Genomic DNA, 22,753 nt, shown 5'->3' with positions numbered 1-22,753 from the left:
AAACTATTATGTTGCCATTCTAACAAGAAAATCCATCATTTATTTGCACTAAAGCTCTTGGATGATATTAAATTATTTAAGAATAAAATCCTGAAATTCACTAACATCAATACAAATCTATATGGCTCACATCTCAAATGTTACCTTGATCTGTAAGGTTCACTTGATATCTCTAAAGAAAACAAAATTATCTTAGCTGTATTCCCAGAGAACTTTGAATCTCCCTCTACTAAAAATTTTTTCATTTCTAGCTGTCGCATCTCTTGTACACGTTCAGTTTTCTGTTATTTCTGAGGTACTGGGAGACAGGGATATTGTCACACATATTTTGATATCTGTCTGGTTTTGGGCTTATACTAAGCATGTAAAAAATAATTGTTGAATTAAACTTAAATGATGTGAATGTCTGTAAATTATGCCTAGCAAAAAATGAGCAGTCAATACCAACAGTGCAAATACAGGAATGAATTTAGATAATAAATATATATTTCCCCTTTTGGTTACTTGACTGAACAACAGAGATTTTTAGTAGAACCATGAACATTCTTTTAATACTTATCTATTAATACTTCAATAACATATATATTAGACTTAAAAAGTTTGATCAGGTTATAGACAATCAGGAAGAAAGTTTAAGAGCAACATAATTTTCATAAATTAAATAAATACAGTATACAACATGGATCACAACCAAACTAAATGATTAGGCTATAAATACTTCAGTGAAATATGCAGAATTGGCTATTTTTAGGTTAAATTCCTTCTGTTACCATTTGTTACCTGTACCAGTATTTTCTTGATAAATAGACACTAAAACTAGATTTGGGAAAATCATTACAAAGGAATATATATATTTTTAAAAGGCTAGCCTTTTCCATTTCTTTTTATTTTTTTCCTTTTACAAATTAGAAAACAATCATTTGATTTTGTGCAGAAATATTTTATGTAAGGAATGTAAGCAGAAGTGTTTCATGGAAGGAGTACTCAAGAATTGTCTGGCAAAAAAGTCCTTGCAAACTGAAATTATGCAAGTCACAACTTGCATATTTACCCAGAAAATGAATGCTCTTTCCAAGTTATTCCCTTCTCATATGTGACTGCCATACTGATGGGGAAAAAAGTTTACATTTAACATTTTACTAGCCAGATTTTCCTAAGAAGCCAAGTTATACACAATGAAATAAGTAAATCATGGGAAAATAAAGTTGTTCTTACAGGATCATTTCATAGTTATTTCTTTCTCTTTTTTCTTTCTTCTTTCTTTCTTCTTCCTTCCTTCTTCTTTTTCTTTTTCTTTTTTTTTTTTTTTTTTTTTTTCTTTTCTTTTCTTTTCTTTCTTTTTCTTTTTCTTTCTTTTCTTTCTTCTTTCTTTCTTTCTTTCTTTCTTCTTTCTTTCTTTCTTTCTTTCTTTCTTTCTTTTCTTTCTTTCTTCTTTCTTTTCTTTCTTTCTTTCTTCTTTCTTTCTTCTTTCTCCTTCCTTTTTTTCTTTCTTCTTCCTTCCTTCTTCCTCTTTCTTTCTTTCTTTCTTTCTTTCTTCTTTCTTCTTTCTTCTTCCTTCCTTCCTTCCTCCTTCTTTCTTTCTTTTTCTTCCCTCTTTTTCTTTTTTTGGACTGATACTTCAATTACAAAACCATACTGAGGCAGTAAAACACATACATACACCCATTCCATATTTAGCTTCTCATTTAGTTTCCTTAACCAAAGGGTTTTCTAAGAAACAAAGTTATCTACAATTGAATTTAGATATCATTTTTTTTAACGTTTATTTGTTTTGACCTGAGACTTAAATTAGAAATCCAGCGGTAGATATGGTTTCCATTTTCTGTTTTCCTTCACTACTGTAGTTCAGCCATTGTGCCAAAAAACTACGACGTGATCTATTAACATTGCCAAGCACTTCACCAGCAGATGGCCCATTTCCAGAGGAGAAAATGCACTTTATGACTCTCACGTCCTCCCTGAATGCGCTTCCAATGTCCGCGTTTTGGAAAATAAAGCCCAAGCCCACGTGGGCAGCAGGACTGGATGGCTTGTGCCTCCTGAGCGCAGCGGGCAGTAGGTGGGCGCCCGGGGCTGTGACTGCGACTGCGACTGCGACTGCTCCTGTGGGTCCACAGAGGGGCGGGGTGGGCGGAGAAGCCGCGCCCCCTCCCCCACCGCCCGGCCTCTGGCGCAGACCCCAGCCCCACCCGCCCGGAACGCAGGTCCCGCGCGTGCGGCTGCAGTTCCGCAGCCAACAGACATCACCGTGGCAAGGCCGGCAGGCCCCGCAATGCTGTCTCTCCTGCTGATCCTCTCAGGCCTAGGCCGGCTGACCTCCGCGGGCCATCGTGAGTGAAGGACCCTGCTCCATAGAGGGTCACCTGTCGCAGAGCCTCTGGGCGTGGCGGGCCCCAGAACCTTGCTCCGGAATCCCGGGTCTGGCTGGGGAGAGCCAAGCGTCTTGTCAGAGCCCACTTAGAGTCAGGATCCTCCTGGGCCTTCTGCTTGGAGGGCTCGGAGCGGGACTGAGACAGTTGCCCCTCACTTGCGGGACCCCGCACTTGGAGGAGAGGGCGCGCATCTTCTGGGAGGTGGGCACCTCTTCACTTGCTGGGGCTGAGGTCAATAAGTCTCAAAGTCTCTGGATGGTGGTAGGGTCACACCCCAAAATGTGTATGGATGGTGGAGGGAACCTCTTCCTGGAATGTACAAAGTCTGATTCTGTGGCGGATGAGTGCGTGCCTGTGTGTGGGCCCTGTGTGTGTTGGGGGGGGCGGTGGGGGTGTTGGGGCTTGGAAGTTCAAAGAGTGATGTGATGTGATAGGACACGTGAAGAATTAAAGATGCTGCCAGGCACTGGGGAAAGCTCACACATGTTTTCCTTACTGTAGATCCCGAAACATCGCCTCTACAAATTACAGTGCCACGGAAGATTGAGACAAATACCAGTGATGGTGAAGTTTCAGAAACACATGTAATTAAGAAATTACTTTTTAAATTTGTATTAATTAATTAATTAATTTTTGAGACAGAGAGAGTGTGCGAGTGGTGGGGAGAGGAGCAGAGGCAGAGGAAGAGAATCTTAAGCAGGCTCCCCACTGAGGGCAGAGGTTGATGGGGGGCTTCATCTCTGGACGGGAAATTATGATCTGAGCTGAAATCAAGAGTCAGATGCTTAACCAGCTGAGCCACCCAGGCATCCTGTGGAAATCACTTTTTTAAAATGAGTGCTTTATTTTTATTGGACTAGGTGACCCAAATCAATTCATGCATGTCCCTTCGAAACTTTTTGTTCTAATTACTGTGTTAAAGAGTCATTTTGTCTCAATGAAAGTAAGCATTTTGATTTTTTTTTTCATTTCCCAATGAACAATATGAAACTTTTTAAAAACTGGCTCAGAAAAAAGTACCCCAAATTCCTATCACACGAAATGATATATACAGTCTACTGGACTTTTTTCTAGAAAATAGGAATATTTAAATATTTATTCTATATAAATAGGGTCACACTAATATTTATAAGATGATTTTTAAAAAGACAATATATAATTTCTTCATACCTATGTTTGCATATATAAGCATATAATCTGTTAATGTAATATATATAATCTGTTTAAAAAGTAAAGCATGTACATTGGAAAATTAGAGAGCACAAAGAGTTGTTAAGAAAGTGAATGTGTGCCTCGGTTTCTAAAGGTAGTAAATTTGAAATGAATGAATTTTTAGAGACATGCACACACTCCTGCACATATATTTTTAATAATAACATATGAGTGTGCTAATTAGCTTTTAATTTACTTATAAGGTTAGAATTTATTTTATGATTATAAATATAGCTTTGTCATTATTTTTCAGAACTGCATTATCTCATTATATGGATATAACATCATTCTTTGTCAAAATTAAAAATGTAGTTTTTAAAAAGATTTTATTTATTTATTATTTATTTTATTATGTTATGTTAATCACCATACATTATGTCATTAGTGTTTGATATAGTGTTCCATGATTCATTGTTTGCATATAACACCCAGTGCTCCATTCAATACATGCCCTCTTTAATACCCATCACCAGGCTAACCCATCCCCCCAACCCCCTTCCCTCTAGAACCCTCAGTTTGTTTCTCAGAGTCCATAGTCTTTCATGGTTCATCTCCCCCTCCGATTCCCCCCCTTCATTTTACCCTTCCTACTATCTTCTTTTTTTTTTAACATATGACGTATTATTTGTTTCAGAGGTACAGATCTGTGATTCAACAGTCTTGCACACTTCACAGTGCTCACCATAGAACATACCCTCCCCAGTGTCGATCACCCAGCCACCCCATCCCTCCCACCCCCTCCACTCCAGCAACCCTCAGTTTGTTTCCTGAGATTAAGAATTCTTCATATCAGTGAGGTCATATGATACATGTCTTTCTCTGATTGACTTATTTCGTTCAGCATAATACCCTCCAGTTCCATCCATGTCATTGCAAATGGCAAGATTTCATTCCTTTTGATGGCTGCATAATAGTCCATTGTGTATATATATATATATATATATATATATATATACCACATTTTTTTGAGGAAAAACATTTTATTTCTTGGTACACATTTTCCTTTCATAGCGACCAAAAAGACCGTGTTTCATTTCCTCTAACAGACCCTGTCCACCAGTTATGTTGCCCTCAATATATCGCTATAGCAACATATATATCTATGGTACATTTATACACATGTACACGCCTTCTAAAGCACTGTCAGGACACAGACTAGGCTTTCCCATAACTGGGGGCTTCCCAGGTGCCATGTCAAAATGATCACTGGTTTGTCTTTTTTATTGTTATGTTAATCACCATACATTATGTCATTAGTTTTTTATTCTTATGTTAATCACCATACATTACATCATTAGTTTTTGATGTAGTGTTCCATGATTCATTGTTTGTGCATAACACCCTGTGCTCCACGCAGAACATGCCCTCTTTAATACCTATCACCAGGCTAACCCATCCCCCCACCCCCCCTCCCTTCAGGAACCTCAGTTTGTTTTTCAAAGTCCGTAGTCTCTCATGGTTCGTCTCCCCCTCCGATTTCCCGCCCTTCATTCTTCCCCTCCTGTTATCTTCTTCTTTTTTTTTCTTAACATATATTGCATTATTTGTTTCAGAGGTACAGATCTGTGATTCAACAGTCTTGCACAATTCACAGTGCTCACCATAGCATGTACCCTCCCCAATGTCTATAACCTGCCACCCCATCCCTCCCACCCCCCACCACTCCAGCAACCCTCAGTTTGTTTCCTGAGATTAAGAATTCCTCATATCAGTGAAGTCATATGATATATGTCTTTCTCTGATTGACTTATTTCACTCAGCGTAACACCTTCCAGTTCTATCCATGTCATTGCAAATGGCAAAAATCTCATTCCTTTTGATGGTTGCATAATATTCCATTGTATATATATATATACCACCTCTTCTTTATCCATTCATCTGTCGATGGACATCTTGACTCTTTCCAGTTTGGCTATTGTGGACATTGATGCTATAAACATAGGGGTGCACGTATCCCTTTAGATGCCTACATTTATATCTTTGTGGTAAATACCCAGTAGTGCAATTGCTGGATCTACCATATGGTAGCTCTATTTTCAACTTTTTGAGGAATCTCCATACTGTTTTCTGGAGAGGCTGCACCAGCTTGCATTCCCACCAAAAGTGTAGGAGGGTTCCCCTTTCTCTGCATCCCCGCCAACATCTGTCACTTCCTGACTTGTTAATTTTAACCATTCTGACTGGTGTGAGGTGGTATCTCACTGAAGTTTTGATTTGGATTTTCCTGATATACCACATCTTCTTTATCTACTCATCTGTTGATGGACATCTTGACTCTTTCCACACTTTGGCTATTGTGGACATTGCTGCTATAAACATTGGACTGCATGAATGCTTTTGATCACTACATTTGTATCTTTGGGGTAAATACCCACTAGTGCAATTGCTGGGCTGTAGGGTAGCTCTATTTTCAACTTTTTGGGGAACCTCCATACTGTTTTTCAGAGTGGCTGCACGAGCTTACATTCCCACCAACAGTGTAGGAGGGTGCCCCTTTCTCCGCATCCCCGCCAACATCTGTCATTTCCTGTCTTGTTAATTTTAGCCATTCTGACTGGTGTGAGGTGGTATCTCATTGAGGTTTTGATTTGGGTTTCCCTGATGCTTAGCGATGTTGAGCACTTTGTCATGTGTCTGTTGGCCTTTTGGACGTCTTCTTTGGAAAAATGTCTGTTCATGTCTTCTGCCCATTTCTTGATTGGATCATTTGTTCTTTGGGTGTTGAGTTTGATAAGTTCTTTATAGATTTTGGATACATCTTCTCCCATTCTGTCGGTTGTCTCTTGTTTTTTTTTTTAAGTATTTCCTTTGCTGTGCAAAAGCTTTTTATCTTGATGAGGTCCCAATAGTTCATTTTTGCCCTTGCTTCCCTTGCCTTTGGCGATGTTCCTAGGAAGAAGTTGCTGCAGCTGAGGTCGAAGAGGTTGCTGCCTGTGTTCTCTTTTAGGATTTTGATGGACTCCTGTCTCACATTGAGGTCTTTCAACCATTTTGAATCAATTTTTGTGTGTGGAGTAAGGAAATGGTCCAGTGTCATTCTTCTGCATGTGGCTGTCCAATTTTCCCAACACCATTATTGAAGAGACTGTCTTTTTTTCCATTGGACATTCTGTCTTGCTTTATTGAAAATTAGTTGACCATAGGGTTGAGGGTCCATTTCTGGGCTCTCTCTTCTGTTCCATTGATCTATGTGTCTGTTTTTGTGCCAGTACCATACTGTCTTGATGATGACAGCTTTGTAATAGAGCTGGAAGTCCGGAATTGTGATGCCACCAGCTTTGCTTTTCTTTTTCAACATTCCTCTGGCTATTCGGGGTCTTTTCTGGTTCCAAACAAATTTTAGGATTATTTGTTCCATTTCTTTGAAAAAAGTGGTTGGTATTTTGATAGGGATTGCATTGAATGTGTAGATTGCTCTAGGTAGCATTGACATCTTTGCAATCTTTGTTCTTCCAATCCATGAGCATGGGATGTTTTTCCATTTCTTTGTGTCTTCCTAAGTTTCTTTCATGAGTATTTTAGAGTTTTCTGAGTACAGATTCTATATATCTTTGGTTCGATATATTCCTGGAAACAAATGAAAATGAAAACACAACTGTTCAAAATCTTTGGGATGCAGCAAAAGCGGTCCTAAGAGGAAAGTATATAGCAATACAAACCTTTCTCAAGAAACAAGAAAGGTCTCAAATACACAACCTAATCCTACACATAAAGGAGCTAGAGAAAGAACAGCAAATAAAGCCCAAACACAGCAGTAAAAAAGAAATAGTAAAGATCAGAGCAGAAATCAGTGATAGAAACCAGAAGAACAGTAGAATAGATTAACGAAATTAGGAGCTGGTTCTTTGAAAGAATTAAGAAGATTGACTTTTCAAAAAGAAAAGAGAAAGGACCCAAATAAATAAAATCGTGAATGAAAGAGGAAAGATCACAACCACCACCAAAGAAATACAAACAATTATAAGAACATATTATGAGCAACTATATGCCAGCAAATTAGATAATCTGGAAGAAATGGATGATTCCCTGGAGATGTATCAACTACCAAAACCGAAGAAGGAAGAAATAGAAAACCTGAACAGACCTATAACTACTAAAGAAATTGAAGCAGTAATAAAAAATCTCCTAACACACAAGAATCCAAGGCCAGATGGCTTCCCAGGGGAATTCTACCAACATTTAAAGAAGAATGAATACCTATTCTTCTGAAACTGTTCCAAAAAATAGAAATGGAAGGAAAACTTCCAAACTCGTTTTATGAGGCCACCATTACCTTGATCCCAAAACCAGACAAAGACCCCATCAAAAAGGAGAATTACAGACCAATATCCTTGATGAACATGGATGCAAAAATTCTCACCAAAATACTAGCCAATAGGATCCAAGTGTACATTAAAAGGATTATTCACCATGACCAAGTGAGATTTATTCCTGAGCTGCAAGGTTGGTTTGCATCTGTAAATCAATCAGTGTGATACATAAATAAAAGAAATTCAAGAACCATATGATCCTCTCAATATGCAGAAAAAGCATTTGACAAAGTACAGCATCTTTTCTTGATCAAAACTCTTCAGAGTATACAGATAGAGGTATATCATAAAAGCCATCTATGAAAAACCCACAGCGAATATCATTCTCAATGGGAAAAAACAGAGATCTTTCCCCCTAAGGTCAGGAACACAGCAGCTCTCTGTTTTTCCCCATTGAGAATGATATTCGCTGTGGGTTTTTCATAGATGGCTTTTATGATATTGAGGTACCTCTATCTGTATACTCTGAAGAGTTTTGATCAAGAAAAGATGCTGTATTTTGTCAAATACCACCACTGCTATTCAACATAGTACTAGAAGTCTTAGCCACCGCAATCAGACAACAAGAAGAAATTAAAGACATCCAATTCAGCAAAGAAGTCAAACTCTCACTGTTTGCAAAAGATATGATACTTTATGTGGAAAACCCAGAAGACTCCACTCCCAAACTGCTAGAACTCATACAGGAATTCAGTAAAGTGGCAAGATATAAAATCAATGCACAGAAATCAGTGGCATTCCTATACATCAACAACAAGATAGAAGAAAGAGAAATTAAGGAGTCAATCCCATTTACAATTACACCCAAAATCATACGATACCTAGGAATAAATCTAACCAAAGAGGCAAAGAATCTGTACTCAGAACTATAAAATTCTCATGAAAGAAATTTAAGAAGACACAAAGAAATGGAAAAACATTCCATGCTCATGGATTGGAAGAACAAACATTGTGAAGATGTCAATGCTACCGAGAGTAATCTACACATTCAATGCAATACCTATCAAAATACCATCCACTTTTTTCAAAGAAATGGAACAAATAATCCTAAAATTTGTATGGAACCAGAAGAGACCCCGAATAGCCAGAGGAATGTTGAAAAAGAAAATCAAAGCTGGCGGCATCACAATTCCGGACTTCCAGCTCTATTACAAAGCTGTCATCATCAAGACAGTATGGTACTGGCACAGAAACAGACACATAGATCAATGGAACAGAATCGAGAGCCCAGAAATGGACCCTCAACTCGATGGTCAACTAATCTTTGACAAAGCAGGACAGAATGTCCAGTGGAAAAAAGTCTCTTCAACAAATGGTGTTGGGAAAATTGGACAGCCACATGCAGAAGAATGAAACTGGACCATTTTCTTACACCACACACAAAAATTGACTCAAAATGGTTGAAAGACCTCAATGTGAGACAGGAGTCCATCAAAATCCTAAAGGAGAACACAGGCAGCAACCTCTTCGACCTCAGTCGCAGCAACTTCTTCTAGAAACATCGCCAAAGGCAAGGAAGCAAGGGCAAAAATGAAGTATTGGGATTTCATCAAGATAAAAAGCTTTTGCACAGCAAAGGAAACAGTTAAAAAAAACCAAGAGACAACCTACAAAATGGGAGAAGATATTTGCAAATGTCATATGAGATAAAGGGCTAGTATCCAAAATCTATAAAGAATTTATCAAACTCAACACCCAAGGAACAAATAATCCAATCAAGAAATGGGCAGAAGACATGAATGGACATTTTTCCAAAGAAGACGTCCAAAAGGCCAACAGACACATGAAAAAGTGCTCAACATTGCTCGGCATCAGGGAAATCCAAATCAAAATCTCAATGAGATACCACCTCACACCAGTCAGAATGGCTATAATTAACAAGATGGGAAATGACAGATGTTGGCGGGGATGCAGAGAAAGGGGCACCCTCCTACACTGTTGGTGGGAATGCAAGCTGGGGGTGCAGCCACTCTGGAATACAGTATGGAGGTTCCTCAAATATTTGAAAATAGAGCTACCATACGGTAGATCCAGCAATTGCACTACTGGGTATTTACCCCAAAGATACAAATGTAGGCATCTGAAGGGGTACGTGCACCCTGATGTTTATAGCAGCAATGTCCACAATAGCCAAACTGTGGAAAGAGGCATGATGTTCATTGACAGATGAATGGATAAAGGAGATGTGGTGTATATTTACAATGGAATATTATGAAGCATCGAAAGGAATGAGATATTGTCATTTGCAATGACGTGGATATAACTGGAGGGTGTTAGGCTGAGCAAAATAAGTCAGAGAAAGACATGTAATATATGACCTCACAGATATGAGGAATTCTTAATCTCAGGAAAGGGTTGCTGGAGTGGGGGCAGGGTTGGGAGTGATGGGGTGGCTGGGTGATAGACATTGGGGAGGGTATGTGCTATGGTGAGTGCTGTGAATTGTGCAAGACTGTTGAATCACAGATCTGTACCTCTGAAACAAATAATGCAATATATGTTAAGAAAAAAAAAAGAAGAAGATAGGAGGGGAAGAATGAAGGGGGGGAAATCGGAGGGGGAGACGAACCATAAAAGACGATGGACTCTGAAAAACAAACTGAAGGTTTTGGGGGGGGGGTGGGAGGATGGGTTAGCCTTGTGATGGTATTAAAGAGGGTATGTTCTGCATGGAGCACTGGGTGTTATGCACAATCAATGAATCATGGAACACCTCATCAAAAACTAATGATGTAATGTATGGTGATTAACATAACAATAAAAAATAAAAAAAGAAGTGGTATATATATACAATGGAATATTATGTAGCCATCAAAAGGAATGAAATCTTGCCATTTGCAATGACGTGGATGGAACTGGAGGGTATTATCCTGAGCAAAATAAGTCTATCAAAGAAAGATATGAACCATATGATCTCACTGATATGAGGAAGTCTTAATCTCAGGAAACAAACTGAGGGTTGCTAGAGTGGTGGGGGCTGGGAGGGATGGGCTCACTGGGTGATAGACATTGGGAAGGGTATGTTCTATGGTGAGTGCTGTGAATTGTGTATGACTGTTGAATCACAGACCTGTATCTCTGAAATAAATAATACATTATATCTTAAAAATATAAAGAAGAATATAGTAGGAAGGTTAAAATGAAGGGGGGAAATCAGAGGGGGAGACAAACCATGAGAAACTATGGACTCTGAGAAACAAGCTGAGGGTTCTGGGGGGTGGTATGGGATAGCCTGGTGATGGGTATTAAAGAGGGCACGCTCTGCATAGAGCACTGGGTGTTATACGCAAACAATGAATCATGGAACACTAAGTCAAAAGCTAATGATGTAATGTATGGTGATTAACATAAAATGAAAAAAAAAAGACACATTGGGATCTGATAGGAATCCAAGGATTGGAACCTCAGTGGCCAGATGTAAAAGGAGTATTGAATTGCTAACTGGAAAATTGTTAGGCACTGGGCAGGTTTTATAGACTGAGACAGTGTGACTGTCTCCCTTTATGGCACCAAAAAAATCCAGTTATTATGTGTTCATAAAAGGTATTACACCAAAAATAATTATCCAGAGAGTTTAAAATGTTTTAAATGTTATGAGAGATAAACATCATTACTTAATGAAATATTCAGTTCACCAGGAACATGTAAAAATTCTAAGTTTGTATGTATTTAAAAATGCTCTCAGCATATATAAGAACTGATTGCACTAGCGGGAGTAATTCTCAAATCCATTTTCATAGATCTCTAAATTTTTCAAATCCATTTTCATAGATCTTTTCTCAAATATTGGTTTATAAATTGTAAAAAGATTCATAAAGACAATTTGAACAATAAAATATTTTATTTGATGGATTTATGTAGAAGTGAACCCATCACAGTAAATATATTTTTTTCCCCTCTATGCTATTCATTAGGACTCACTAGACTCTACAGGGTATCACCATGAGGCTTTTATGTAATGACAAAGCATATGATGCAGCAAGAGAAAGAGAATTCAGGCAAATATCAGGAATTCAAGAAACATCCCTATGAACCCAAACTCTGTGCTTCTGGAACATGCTGAGTCTCTGGCTTGAAGTAACAAGACTTAGGGGGGTGGATTTTGGCTTTTGGAGAACTCCTTAAAAAGTTTTCAGTGACTCAGTAGCCAAGGTAGCCTGGTCAAACTAGGTAGGGAAACACTAAAGTTAACCTTGGGCAAGAGAGTTTTTGAACCCTAGAAAGTACCTTACAAATCTCACTGCCTTTGGCTTAGCTGGGAGTCAGAAACATCAGACTTCTAGGCAACCCCAAACGTAAAGATAGTGTTTTTCTAACCCAGCTATAATTCGGTTTTATCTCTATAGCAATAATGTATATTCTTCTCAGGAATATGCAGATTATTCAACAACACTGACAAAAGGAAAAAAACATTAAAAATCAAATATTGACAATACAGTATCTGGTAACAATTCAATTAAGTTAAATCTTAAAAAGTTTTAAAATGTATATGGAAATTTAAAAATACACTTCTACATTATTCATGGGTTGAAGAGGAAATCCTAAATCATAATGTATATTAAATGATAATGGATGAAATTGAAGAAATTACAGTCCCAAATTCAAGTCATATTCTGAAGATGACATAGAGGCATACTTTATAATTGCTTGCAATTTTGTTAATTTTACTCCTGTTTGCACCCAACAACAAGATTCAAAATATGTAATGAAGAAAACTACAGATTAAAAGGAGAAAGAAATAATATCACAATAATTTGGGGAAATGTTGACACATCTTTTTTTTTTTTTAAGTTTCATTTATTTATTTTAGAGAAGGTGGGGGGGGCAGAGGGATAGAGTGTCTTAAGCAGACTGCCCTGAGTGGGGAGCCAGACATGGGACTCCATTTCACAACTTTGAGATCATGACCTGAGCCGACATCAATAGTCAGACACTTAACTAACTGTGCCACCCATATACCCCAACACAATTTTTTCAATAGCTGTAGGCTTACAGAAGACTAAACATGAGAAGGTTTAAAATGACTTATGCAGAAAACTGTACCCAATGACAAAATTCACATTCTTTGCAAATGTGGAAAATTTACCTGCATTGCACATGTGCTATGCGGTGAAGAATGTGTATATTTTATGATGATGTCACAGATTGGGTTCTTGGGGATGCAGTCTTTGAGAAGATTCCTGTGAAGGCAGTTTATTAGGGTATGCTCTTGTGATGAGCCCCTGTGGAAGGGCAGGGGAGGAAGTGGGAAAGGGGAGACAGAGACTCAACCAATTATCAACAACGTGTGAAGCTAGCATGGCCCATCAATATCTGGAGTTGGGATGAGGGGGCTTCTCATTAAATGTGGGCTGCCTCAGAAAGTTGTGACTTGGTGTGAGGTGACCCTCTGTAGCTGAGAGAATTCCTAAAGAGGACAGGGAGAAGAGTGTTCTTAGAGTTAGGGATACTTCCTTTAATCTGAGAAGATTAACAACACAGGTTGTATCTTCAATTTCTCAATTTATTTGGGCTCGAAGTTGCAAAGTAAAAAAAAATAATAAAATTCAAGTTTCTTCACAGATTACTCAACATTTTTAAATGTAACCATTTTAAATTAAAATTTCATTATGAAATTTTATGACTAATGCTCTTAGTTTTGAAATAGATTGAGATTCTTTAATTTTTATTTAAATTTAATTAGGATTAATTCTGTCATACATTCCAAAATTGAAGGAAGATTACAATTATATATGTCTATATTATATATGTATATATTATTTTGAGATGTGTGATATGATCTATGTCTCAGTGAAAGAGTAAATACATTTTAAGAAGCTATGGCTTTTGATTTTTAAGAATTCAGAATTTCTAATAATTAAGTTCTTCTTGAATACTTTGTTGTAGGTCACTTATGCCATCAAAATTGGCCAGAAAATGTACACTCTCCATCTTGAAAAACAGTAAGTGGACATTCTTCTTTTTATACAGTTTTAGTTTCTGAAATTTTTATAGTCACTACCCTTCTTTGAGTCTAAACAAGAGCATGACTATTATATTTAATATGTTACATCTTTGTGATTCAAGTCAGACTAGAATTCCAAGTCTTCATCTTGAGATTTTAAATCCAATATTTGAGCCAAATTTTAATTTCATGATACAAAATGTATGCCAGAGAAATGAAAATTAGTCTATGTAACTCTTTAAAATATGGCCACAACTGTAACAATTAAGGCAATAATTTTATTTGTCTATGTTTAATTTTGTTCATCATATCATTTTATATATTTCTATGATTTTAAACATTTTACTTGATATTACACCAACATTTTTTTAATATCGTAAATTTTCAGTCTGTGAGGAAACCAATGTTAATAACCTTGTATCTCTCTATCCACCATTTTATATTCTAAATTTCACCTTTCCTTTAAATAAAATATGTAGAAACTTACCAAGAAGGTTTGTTTTTAGAGAAATGGAAATACTGTTTTGCAACTGGCAGGTCTTATTTAATAATGGTATTCATTTTCTTCCTCTATGTATATATCTTAACTCATTCTTTAACAGGTAACAGTCTGTAGTATGGCATGTTGATAGGTAATGAGGTTATTTCCAAGGATTGTCACTATAGAGTCCTGCAATAAACATCCTTATATGTATATTCTTATGCAATAGATATTTTGTTTTGTAGGCTTAATACCAAGAAATGGGTTTCTGGATCAAGAAGTATGAATAATAGTAATAATAGTGATAATAATAATAACAACAAAAACAACAAAATTAACTGACATTCATGCAGCACATACCAATTGCCGGGCATATTTCTAAGCAATTTGCATGTAGTAACTGATTTAATTTTCACAACAACCTTCCTTATTACTCATATTTTGTATTAGGATTTTGAGAGATACTGCCAGTTTCTGAAAAGACAGTAGCAGTTTAGATTTGCAAAAGCATGCAAGATGTGCTAAAATAATATTTCGCATCTTTGTGTCAATTTATATTTCCCTATTCTCTAAACAATTATTGGCTATGTGCCTTTTCCTGTTTCCTGTTTCCAATTTAATATTTATTTTTTAGACCAGTTTTAGGTTCACGGCAAAATTGAGTGGAAGGTACAGGCAGTTTCTGTATGCCCCCTGCCTTTGCACATGTGTAGTCTCTCCCATTATCAATATGCCCCACCAGAATGATATATTTGTTATAATTGATGATCCTACACATAATTATTACACAAAGGCCATAGTTTATATTAATCTAATATTTTTTATATTGGCCTGATCATTCCCTAAATCAGCCAACATTCAGCTGAATTCCAGACCATTGAGCAAGGCTGGCCACCATTAGCAGAATTATTATGGCTACTCATTCATGACCCAGAAGTGTGAATAGTAGATACTTATTATGTGGTTCTGGTTTTGTGGTTGTACTTTTTGTGCAACATTTTGTATAACACTTTTTTTTTTTTTTTGAGAGAGAGAGAACCTGTGAGGTGGTAGTGAGGGTGAGGGTGAGAGGAAAAGGGTGAGAGAGAATCTTAAGCAGTCTCCATGCCCAGTGCTGAGCCTTAGTGGGGCTTGATCTCACGACCCTGAGGTCATGACCAGAGGCAAAACCAAGAGTTGGACGCTTAATTGACTGAGCCACCCAGGTGCCCACATAACATTTTTATCTGAGAGTCATTTTTACTGATTTGTGCAGAATGAGTTCATTGATTGTGGCCATCCAATAAATATATCTCGTTTATTATTTATCCACTTATGTATTTATAGTAAGAAAAGCCATATTGTGGATATCTTTTGCCATGATGTTCTGGGCACCAGTGAAATTGATGGATTATAAATGATATAATTCTCAAGAGTGCTATATGCTACTAATTTTTATTTCAGAGGGTTTATCCCAGTTTTCACTCAGATGAATAATTCAAAAACATTTCTGTTCTCTACATTCTCAATAAAATGAGTATTTTTGCTCACTTATTTTTGTTAATGGGTAAGAAATGCTATTTTATTGTTATTTTAATATGTACTTCCCTGATTATTAATAATGTGTAGTATCTTCTCAAATGTTTACTGACTATTCTATTGAATTGCTTTCCTAAGCTTTTTGTTTTCCTTTTTGGTTTTCATTTTTATTCATTTGTTTTGGGTTATTTATTTTCAATCTATGGCTTACCTTTCTGCTTTTCTTTCTTTTTTTTCCCATGATCAATTTGTGGGAATATTTTTTTATTGTAGATATTAACTCTTTATCTCTTCTATATGTTGCAAATATGCTATCCAGCCTACTGACTGTCTTCCTCCTTTGTTTGTGGGATTTATTGTTATAAAAATGAAATATTCATATAATCATTATACTAATATTTTCTTTTATAGGTTTCCAGATGCCTCACTTGTGTCTATCACATCCTGAATTTGTATTATAATATTCCAATAGTATTTTTAAAATTCTTTTTACATTTAAGATGTAAATCCAATGCTTTCAGTTTACTTACTTAACAACTAAATTGCATTTTCCAAGTTTTATTACTGCTTCCTTTTTATTTTTTCCTTTTATTGCAATTTTATGCTGCCTAGGTATTGTTTATTTTCAGATTATTTTCTTCAGATGGCATGCTTTCTGAATCTGTGCATATCTGCAAATGTCCCTTTTGTTCTCACAATTGAATAAATCCCTTAATTTTTCATTTTGGTTTTAAATCACCACACATTTTTAAAAATTTTATGGAAATCTATGGTTTCATCCTGGGTCTTATGGACCTGCCCTCTGTAGAATAGATTTTCCTCCAACTATTTTCAGATCTTTATTTTAGCTGTGTTTTTTACTAGCAAAATATGTTCTTTTTATTGGCTAGGACTCTAATTCTGTTCTCAGCAAACAAATTCTCTGGCACATTTATTGAATTATTTATTTTAGTTTCAGAGTCATCATTTTAGTTTCAGTGTCTTTTTTTTTTTCTTGAAAAGATCTGCTCTGGAAGCTTATTAGCTTTTTTTAACTTTTCTTGAAATAATGATTATTTTCTTTAACCAATTTCTTCATTCAACTTCATTAGGAACTTTTTTTAAGTTTGCCTTCCACCCTTTTGTTGTTCATTTTCCTTATATTGGATATTGTTTTTTCCATTGAGTGGTCATATGTATTTCTATTAATTCATTGATTAAGGCAGACTTTTTTGTTATTTTGTGTAGAAGCAAAAGTATACTTTGGAAGACCCAGGATGAGTGAACTTGCAAACTAGATTTTATCCCTTTAATTATGCTTTGTCAGCAATCTGTTGAATTTCCTTCTCCTGGCAGATGCTTCTGGATTCCCATTTCCACCACCTCCATTGACGTGCTTAGTTACTAAAATGTGGCTCTGCCCTTGGGCCAGAATTCATGTTCCAGGTACTTGCTCCTAAAGCAACCCATGTCATTTGGCATTGCCTTTGAATATATGTGGACTATGAGCTGATAAAGATCAGTGTTTTGTTTTCTTTTGTGTTTTTTTCTGGGAAGCTCTCTAGTTTTGTTATTTGAACTGAGGAAAAGGAAGAGTTGTCTGGAATGAGAGAAGAAGCAGGTCTGGAAAGAGAAGTAGTGGTGAATGTGCATACTCTGTGAGCGCTCTGGTCCCTCTTTGATTCTGGCCTTGAACTGCCCCTTGGTGTTTGGAATCCTTGAGAAACCCCGGTCTCCCAGCAATAAATCCTGGGGTCGGATTTTTCCATAACAATCACTATCTTCTCTGTAAGAAGATCACGCTTTGGTACCATTTATATGAGGCTTGTCTGTAGGATTCATGTAGCTTATGAAATGTGAGCAAAGCACTAGTCTTCTGCTTCTAAACAAAGGCTTTAAAAACTATTGTATCCTTTACAATTTTTCTCCTTCTGCTACAAGAAAGGCATGTTCCATGGGGTAGGAGGTATGTCTTTTCCCAGGTTCCAGAATGAAGGCTGTGTGGAGCTGAACCTGCAATAAACTTGTGAAGAAACATTCATTGTTGTTTTGAAGCATTAAGAATTTGTGGGGTTGTTCTCACCACAATATAATTTCATGAAAACTAATGGAAAAAGCATATATTTTTTGTTTCTTATCAATCTGTGGCTACTTGTTAGCAAATATTAACAAATTAGCAAATATTTATGCCATGAGATTTACTGATTGTTGAATCTAAAAGAAAATTTTGCCATGGGAATCTGGAAATCCTGGTTTCTATTATACAAAAATCTATGTCATTATGGTGTTCCTACTGCTATAGATTATACTGCTTAGTATTTTTTCTTATACAAAATATGCTATCAGAAGGCAAATGAGATAATGAAGAGATGAGTCCATTTAAGTTTTGGATATTTGAGCTTGTAAAATTGAAAGTGAATTTTAATTTCATGATTCTGCTTTTGTTAATGTTACAATGAAGTGTATTACTTTGGTTGAATTAGGTCATTTTTAGACCCTCATTTCCTGGTGTATGCATACAACAAATCAGGAACATTGTATCCAGATTCTTCATTTATAAAGGTAAGCTTTCCTTTATGCTCTGTAGATTTATGTTTTTTTTTTTTTATATCATTAAGGTGCCATTGGCAGGAAGAAAAAGAATGCTTTCTGCCCCACAGAATTATTGGGCAAACATCAGAAGCCCAAATATCAATTACTATGAAGGCAGATTGACCAGAACAATTAATTACTTTTCAAATTTGGAACTCCAGAATCTCTTATCAAAAAAGGTTGTTTAAACCATCAGAAGTATTAGTAGGGTTCTGAGAGAGAAAGAAAGTGGGTTAAGGAGCTAAGAATAAGAAGCCCCTAAATACAGAGTCATTTTAATTGAGATGTCATAGGACCTGAGCAGTGTAGGAAGTGGTGGAAATTACAATTACCATGTGGCTTCACTCATAAGTAGAACATAAGGAATAGTGCGGAGGAACATAGGGGAAAGGAGGGAAAACTGGGAAGAAATCAGAGAGGGAGACAAACCATATTAGACTCTGGACTCCAGGAAACAGGGGGTTGGGGAAAGGGAAGGGGATGGGGGATAGGGTAACTGGGTGATGGAGCATTACGGAGGGCATGTGATATGGTGAGCACTGGGTGTTATACGCACTGATCAATCATTGAACATTATATCAAAAACTAATGATGTACTACTATACGTTGGCTAATTGAATTTAAATAAAACATATATGCATAAAAAAAGAAATTACATTTCTGAACAATCACATTCCCACAAAGAAACTTCAGGCCTACATGTTCTTTCTCTTTACCTTCTCCAATCTTTAACTATTTATGGTAATGCTTCTATGAACACGCATCTGCAATTTGTTCTGTGGACATAATTTTTTATTTTTCTGGGATACATGTCCAGGAATATGATTGCCAGATCATATGGTAAGTATATGTTTATTTTTTAAAAGAAATTATTAACTATTTTCCAGAGTGTCTGTACCATTTTACATTTCCACTGGAAATGTAGGAAAGATAAAGGGTCTGCATGTTTGTCACCATTTGATCAGTATTTAAATAATCTTTTAAAATTTTAGTCATTTTGATAGATGTATAGTGATAGCTCATGTAATTTTTAATTTGCATTTCCCTAATGTCCAGTGATGTTGAATATATTTTCATGAAATGAAGTGTCTATTTATGTCCTTTACCCATTTTCTAATTGGGTTGGTTGGTTTTTTATTATTGATTTTTAAGCAGTTTATATATTCTAAATACAAATCCTTTGCCAGATAGGTGGTTTGTCAATATTTATTCCCAGTCTGCAATTTGTCTTTTCATCTTGTTCATAAGGTCTCCCATTGATTAGAAATTTTTAATTTTGATAAAAGTTAATTATCAACTTTTCCTTTTATGAATGGAAGTTTGGGTATCAAACTTAAGAACTCCATTTATCCCTAGTTCCTGAAGATTCTATGCTTTTCCCCCCTAAAAGTTTTATAGTTTTATTTACCTTTAGTTGTATGTCCACTGTGAGATAATTTTATGTAAGGTGTGAGATTTGGATCAAGGTTAATTCTTTTGACTGAGGATGTGCATTTATTAGTTTCAACATCATTGATATAAAAGGCTATTCTGTATTGAATTGCTCTTGCATCTTTGTCAAAAAGTCAGTAGGCCATATTTTTGTGGATATATTTTTGGGTTCTTTATTCTTTTCAGTTCTTCTATGTGTCTGTACTTCTGCCACTACCATGCTGTCTTCTTTAGTTTACTTGTAAATTAAGCATTTATATAGACTGCAGTGATTCCTCCTACTTTATTCTTTCTCAAGAATTTTAGACTATCATAGGTATTTTGCTTGTTCATATAAATTTCAGGCTAAATTACTTCATGGATACAAACAAACTTGCTAGGATTGTGATAGACATTGTGTTAACCCTGTAGATCAATTTGGGGAAAACTGACATTTTTGTTATGTTGAGTCTTCTAACCTGTGAATGCAGTGAGACTTTCCATTTATTTGATCTTTTTTCCTTATGTCTTTCAATAACATTTTGTAATTTTAGCATGCATATCCTGTACGTAGTTTTTTTAAGTTTTTACTGAAGCATTTCATTTTCTTTGGATCAAATGTAAATGATATTGTATTTTAATTTCAGTTTCCACATATTGTTAACTAGAAATGCAATGTATTTGTGTTGATCTGGTATCCTACAACCTTGCTGAAGTCACATACTTTTTTTTTTAAGATTACTTGGGATTTTTTACATAGATGTGTCTTTTATAAATACAGACATTTTTCTTTTGTCCTTTTCAATCTGTATGCTTTTTATCTCTCTGCTTTGGCTTACTATGCTTGCTACAACTTCCAATACGGTACTGAATCACAGTAGTGATTTACCTCGTTCTCCATCTTAGGGATAAAATAGTCATTCTTTCCACATTGAGGATAATGTTAGCTGTAGGGTTTTTTTTTTTTTTTAAATATATTCCTTACAAATTTGAGGAAATTCTCTATTTCTAGGTTGCTAAGAGTTTCCCATGCCCCATCAAGTGGTATGTGTTTAATTGTATCAGATGGCTTTTCTGTATCAGTTGATATGATCATATGACTTTTTTAGCCTCTTGATATGATGGATTGCACTGATTGATTTTCAGATATTAAAACAATAGTGCAGATCTAGAAAAGTTACAACTTGGTCCTGGTGGATAATTCTTTTTATCTATGACTGGGTTTGATTTGCTAATAATTGCTTGAGGATTTTTTTTTTTTTGTCAAAGTTCATGAGAAATATTGGTCTGTGGTTTTCTTTTTTTGTACTGACTTTGTCTAATTTTTGTAGTAGAGTAATACTGGCCCTATAAAACAAATTTGTTTTATTTTCTGGAAGATGTTGTATAAAGAACATGCTAATTTTTAAGTTGTTTGGTAAAATTCTTTAGTGTCCTCACAAGGCCTGGGGACTTGTGTGTGTGTGTGGGAGGGCAGAGTTTTTAATTACCGACTCAGTTTATTTAATAGTTACAGGAATACCTTGTTTATCTGTTTCATATGTATTGTTTGGGTTGTTTGTGTTTTTTTAAGGAATTTGTCCATTCCATCTCAGGGGTGGAATTTAGGGGTATAATTTTGTTATAGCCCTTATTATCTTTTTAATTATTATGGGAGTGTTTTGTTTCTGACATCAATGATGGCTGTCTTCTCTCTTCTTCGTCAGTCCTGCTGGAGATTTTCCAATTTACTGAATTTATCAAAGAACCAGCTTTTTCTTGCCTTTTTCATATTTTTGTCTTATTTTCAATTTCATAGCATTTAGCTCTTATGTTTATTGTTGTCTCCCTTGTACTTTTCTTTGAGTTTCTTTTTTCTAGTTTGTTGAGGGGAAAACATATTACCAATTTGTGACCTTTCCTCTTTTCTGTTGTAAGCATTTTAGTACTAAAATTGCCTACTCAGCACTGCTCAAGCTGCAGCCTACAACAATATGTTTTATTTTTCAGTTTGATACAGTTATATGTATTTTTAAAATTTCCTTTGAGGCTTCTTGTTTGACCTATGGAGTTTTAAAAAGTGTGTTGTTCAATTTCCAAAGTTTGGAGATTTTTCCTGTTGTCCTTGTCTGCTGATTTCTAGTTTGATTTCATTATGGTTAGAAAATATATCCTGTATGATTTCAATTCTTTTAAATTTGTGAAGGTTTGCTTTATGATCCAGTATATTATGTGTTGATGAATGCTCTTGGAAAATTGAAAAATATGTGTATTCTCCTCTTGGGTTGGAATCTTCCATAAATGTCATGTAGATCATATTGATTGATGTTGTTCAGTTCTGTATTTTTACTGATTTTCTGTCTAATACTATCAATAACTGTATGATACATATTGAATTCATCATTATTGTGGGTTTTTTTTTTTTTTTGTCTTTCTCTTTCAGTTGTATCAGTGTTTGCTTCACGTATTTTGAAGTTCTGTTGTTTGATGCCCAATACATTTAGGATTGCCGTGTCTTCTGGATGGATTGATGCTTTTATGATTAGGTAATGATTCTCTTTGTCCCAAATAGATTTTTTTACTAGTAAGTCCACTTTGTCTGATATCAATAAAGCCACTTTGCTTTATTTTTATGAACACTCACATGATACATATTTGTCCATTCATTTCAGTCTATGTTATGTTTGAAATGAGTTTCTTAAAAGAGTATTTAGTTGAGCCATAGTATTTCTTTTTCTCCCATTTACCCTGGTGCACAGTATTTTATTTGGTATTTTTAGACTATTTACATTTAAAATAATTATTGATATATTGGGGTTTATAACCCTAATGGCTTGTCCTTTGTTTGTGTCTTCTTGCTTTCTTCTGGGTATTTGGATATTTTTTAGGATTGCATCATGAATTATTAATGTCTTTTAAAGTATTTTCCTTATAGTTTTCTTAGTGTTTGCTGTAG

At 35.7% G+C, this 22,753-nt stretch overlaps 1 protein-coding gene across 4 annotated transcripts in view; it reads left to right on the top strand.

Moving 5' to 3' along the window:
- The first annotated feature begins 2,205 nt into the window (after nt 1-2,205).
- The window catches only part of LOC113925637 (A disintegrin and metallopeptidase domain 3-like), a 129,469-nt gene continuing 108,921 nt past the window's right edge, over nt 2,206-22,753 (top strand). For 3 of the 4 annotated variants that reach the window (XM_027600136.2, XM_027600135.2, XM_027600137.2), the window contains exons 1-4: nt 2,206-2,330; nt 2,874-2,956; nt 13,781-13,836; nt 18,300-18,378. In XM_027600136.2, the coding sequence (XP_027455937.1) occupies nt 2,273-2,330; nt 2,874-2,956; nt 13,781-13,836; nt 18,300-18,378 (276 nt within the window). In that variant the 5' untranslated portion in view covers nt 2,206-2,272. Of the gene's footprint in view, nt 2,331-2,352; nt 2,574-2,873; nt 2,957-13,780; nt 13,837-18,299; nt 18,379-22,753 lie in introns of those variants that run through there. The other variant, XM_035726390.1, reaches the window with a different exon arrangement.

Source organism: Zalophus californianus, chromosome 2 (assembly GCF_009762305.2).
Source record: "Zalophus californianus isolate mZalCal1 chromosome 2, mZalCal1.pri.v2, whole genome shotgun sequence".
NCBI lineage: Eukaryota > Metazoa > Chordata > Mammalia > Carnivora > Otariidae > Zalophus > Zalophus californianus.
The sequence above is the reverse complement of the archived record's forward strand: the minus strand, read 5'-3'. Positions and strand labels throughout refer to the sequence as shown.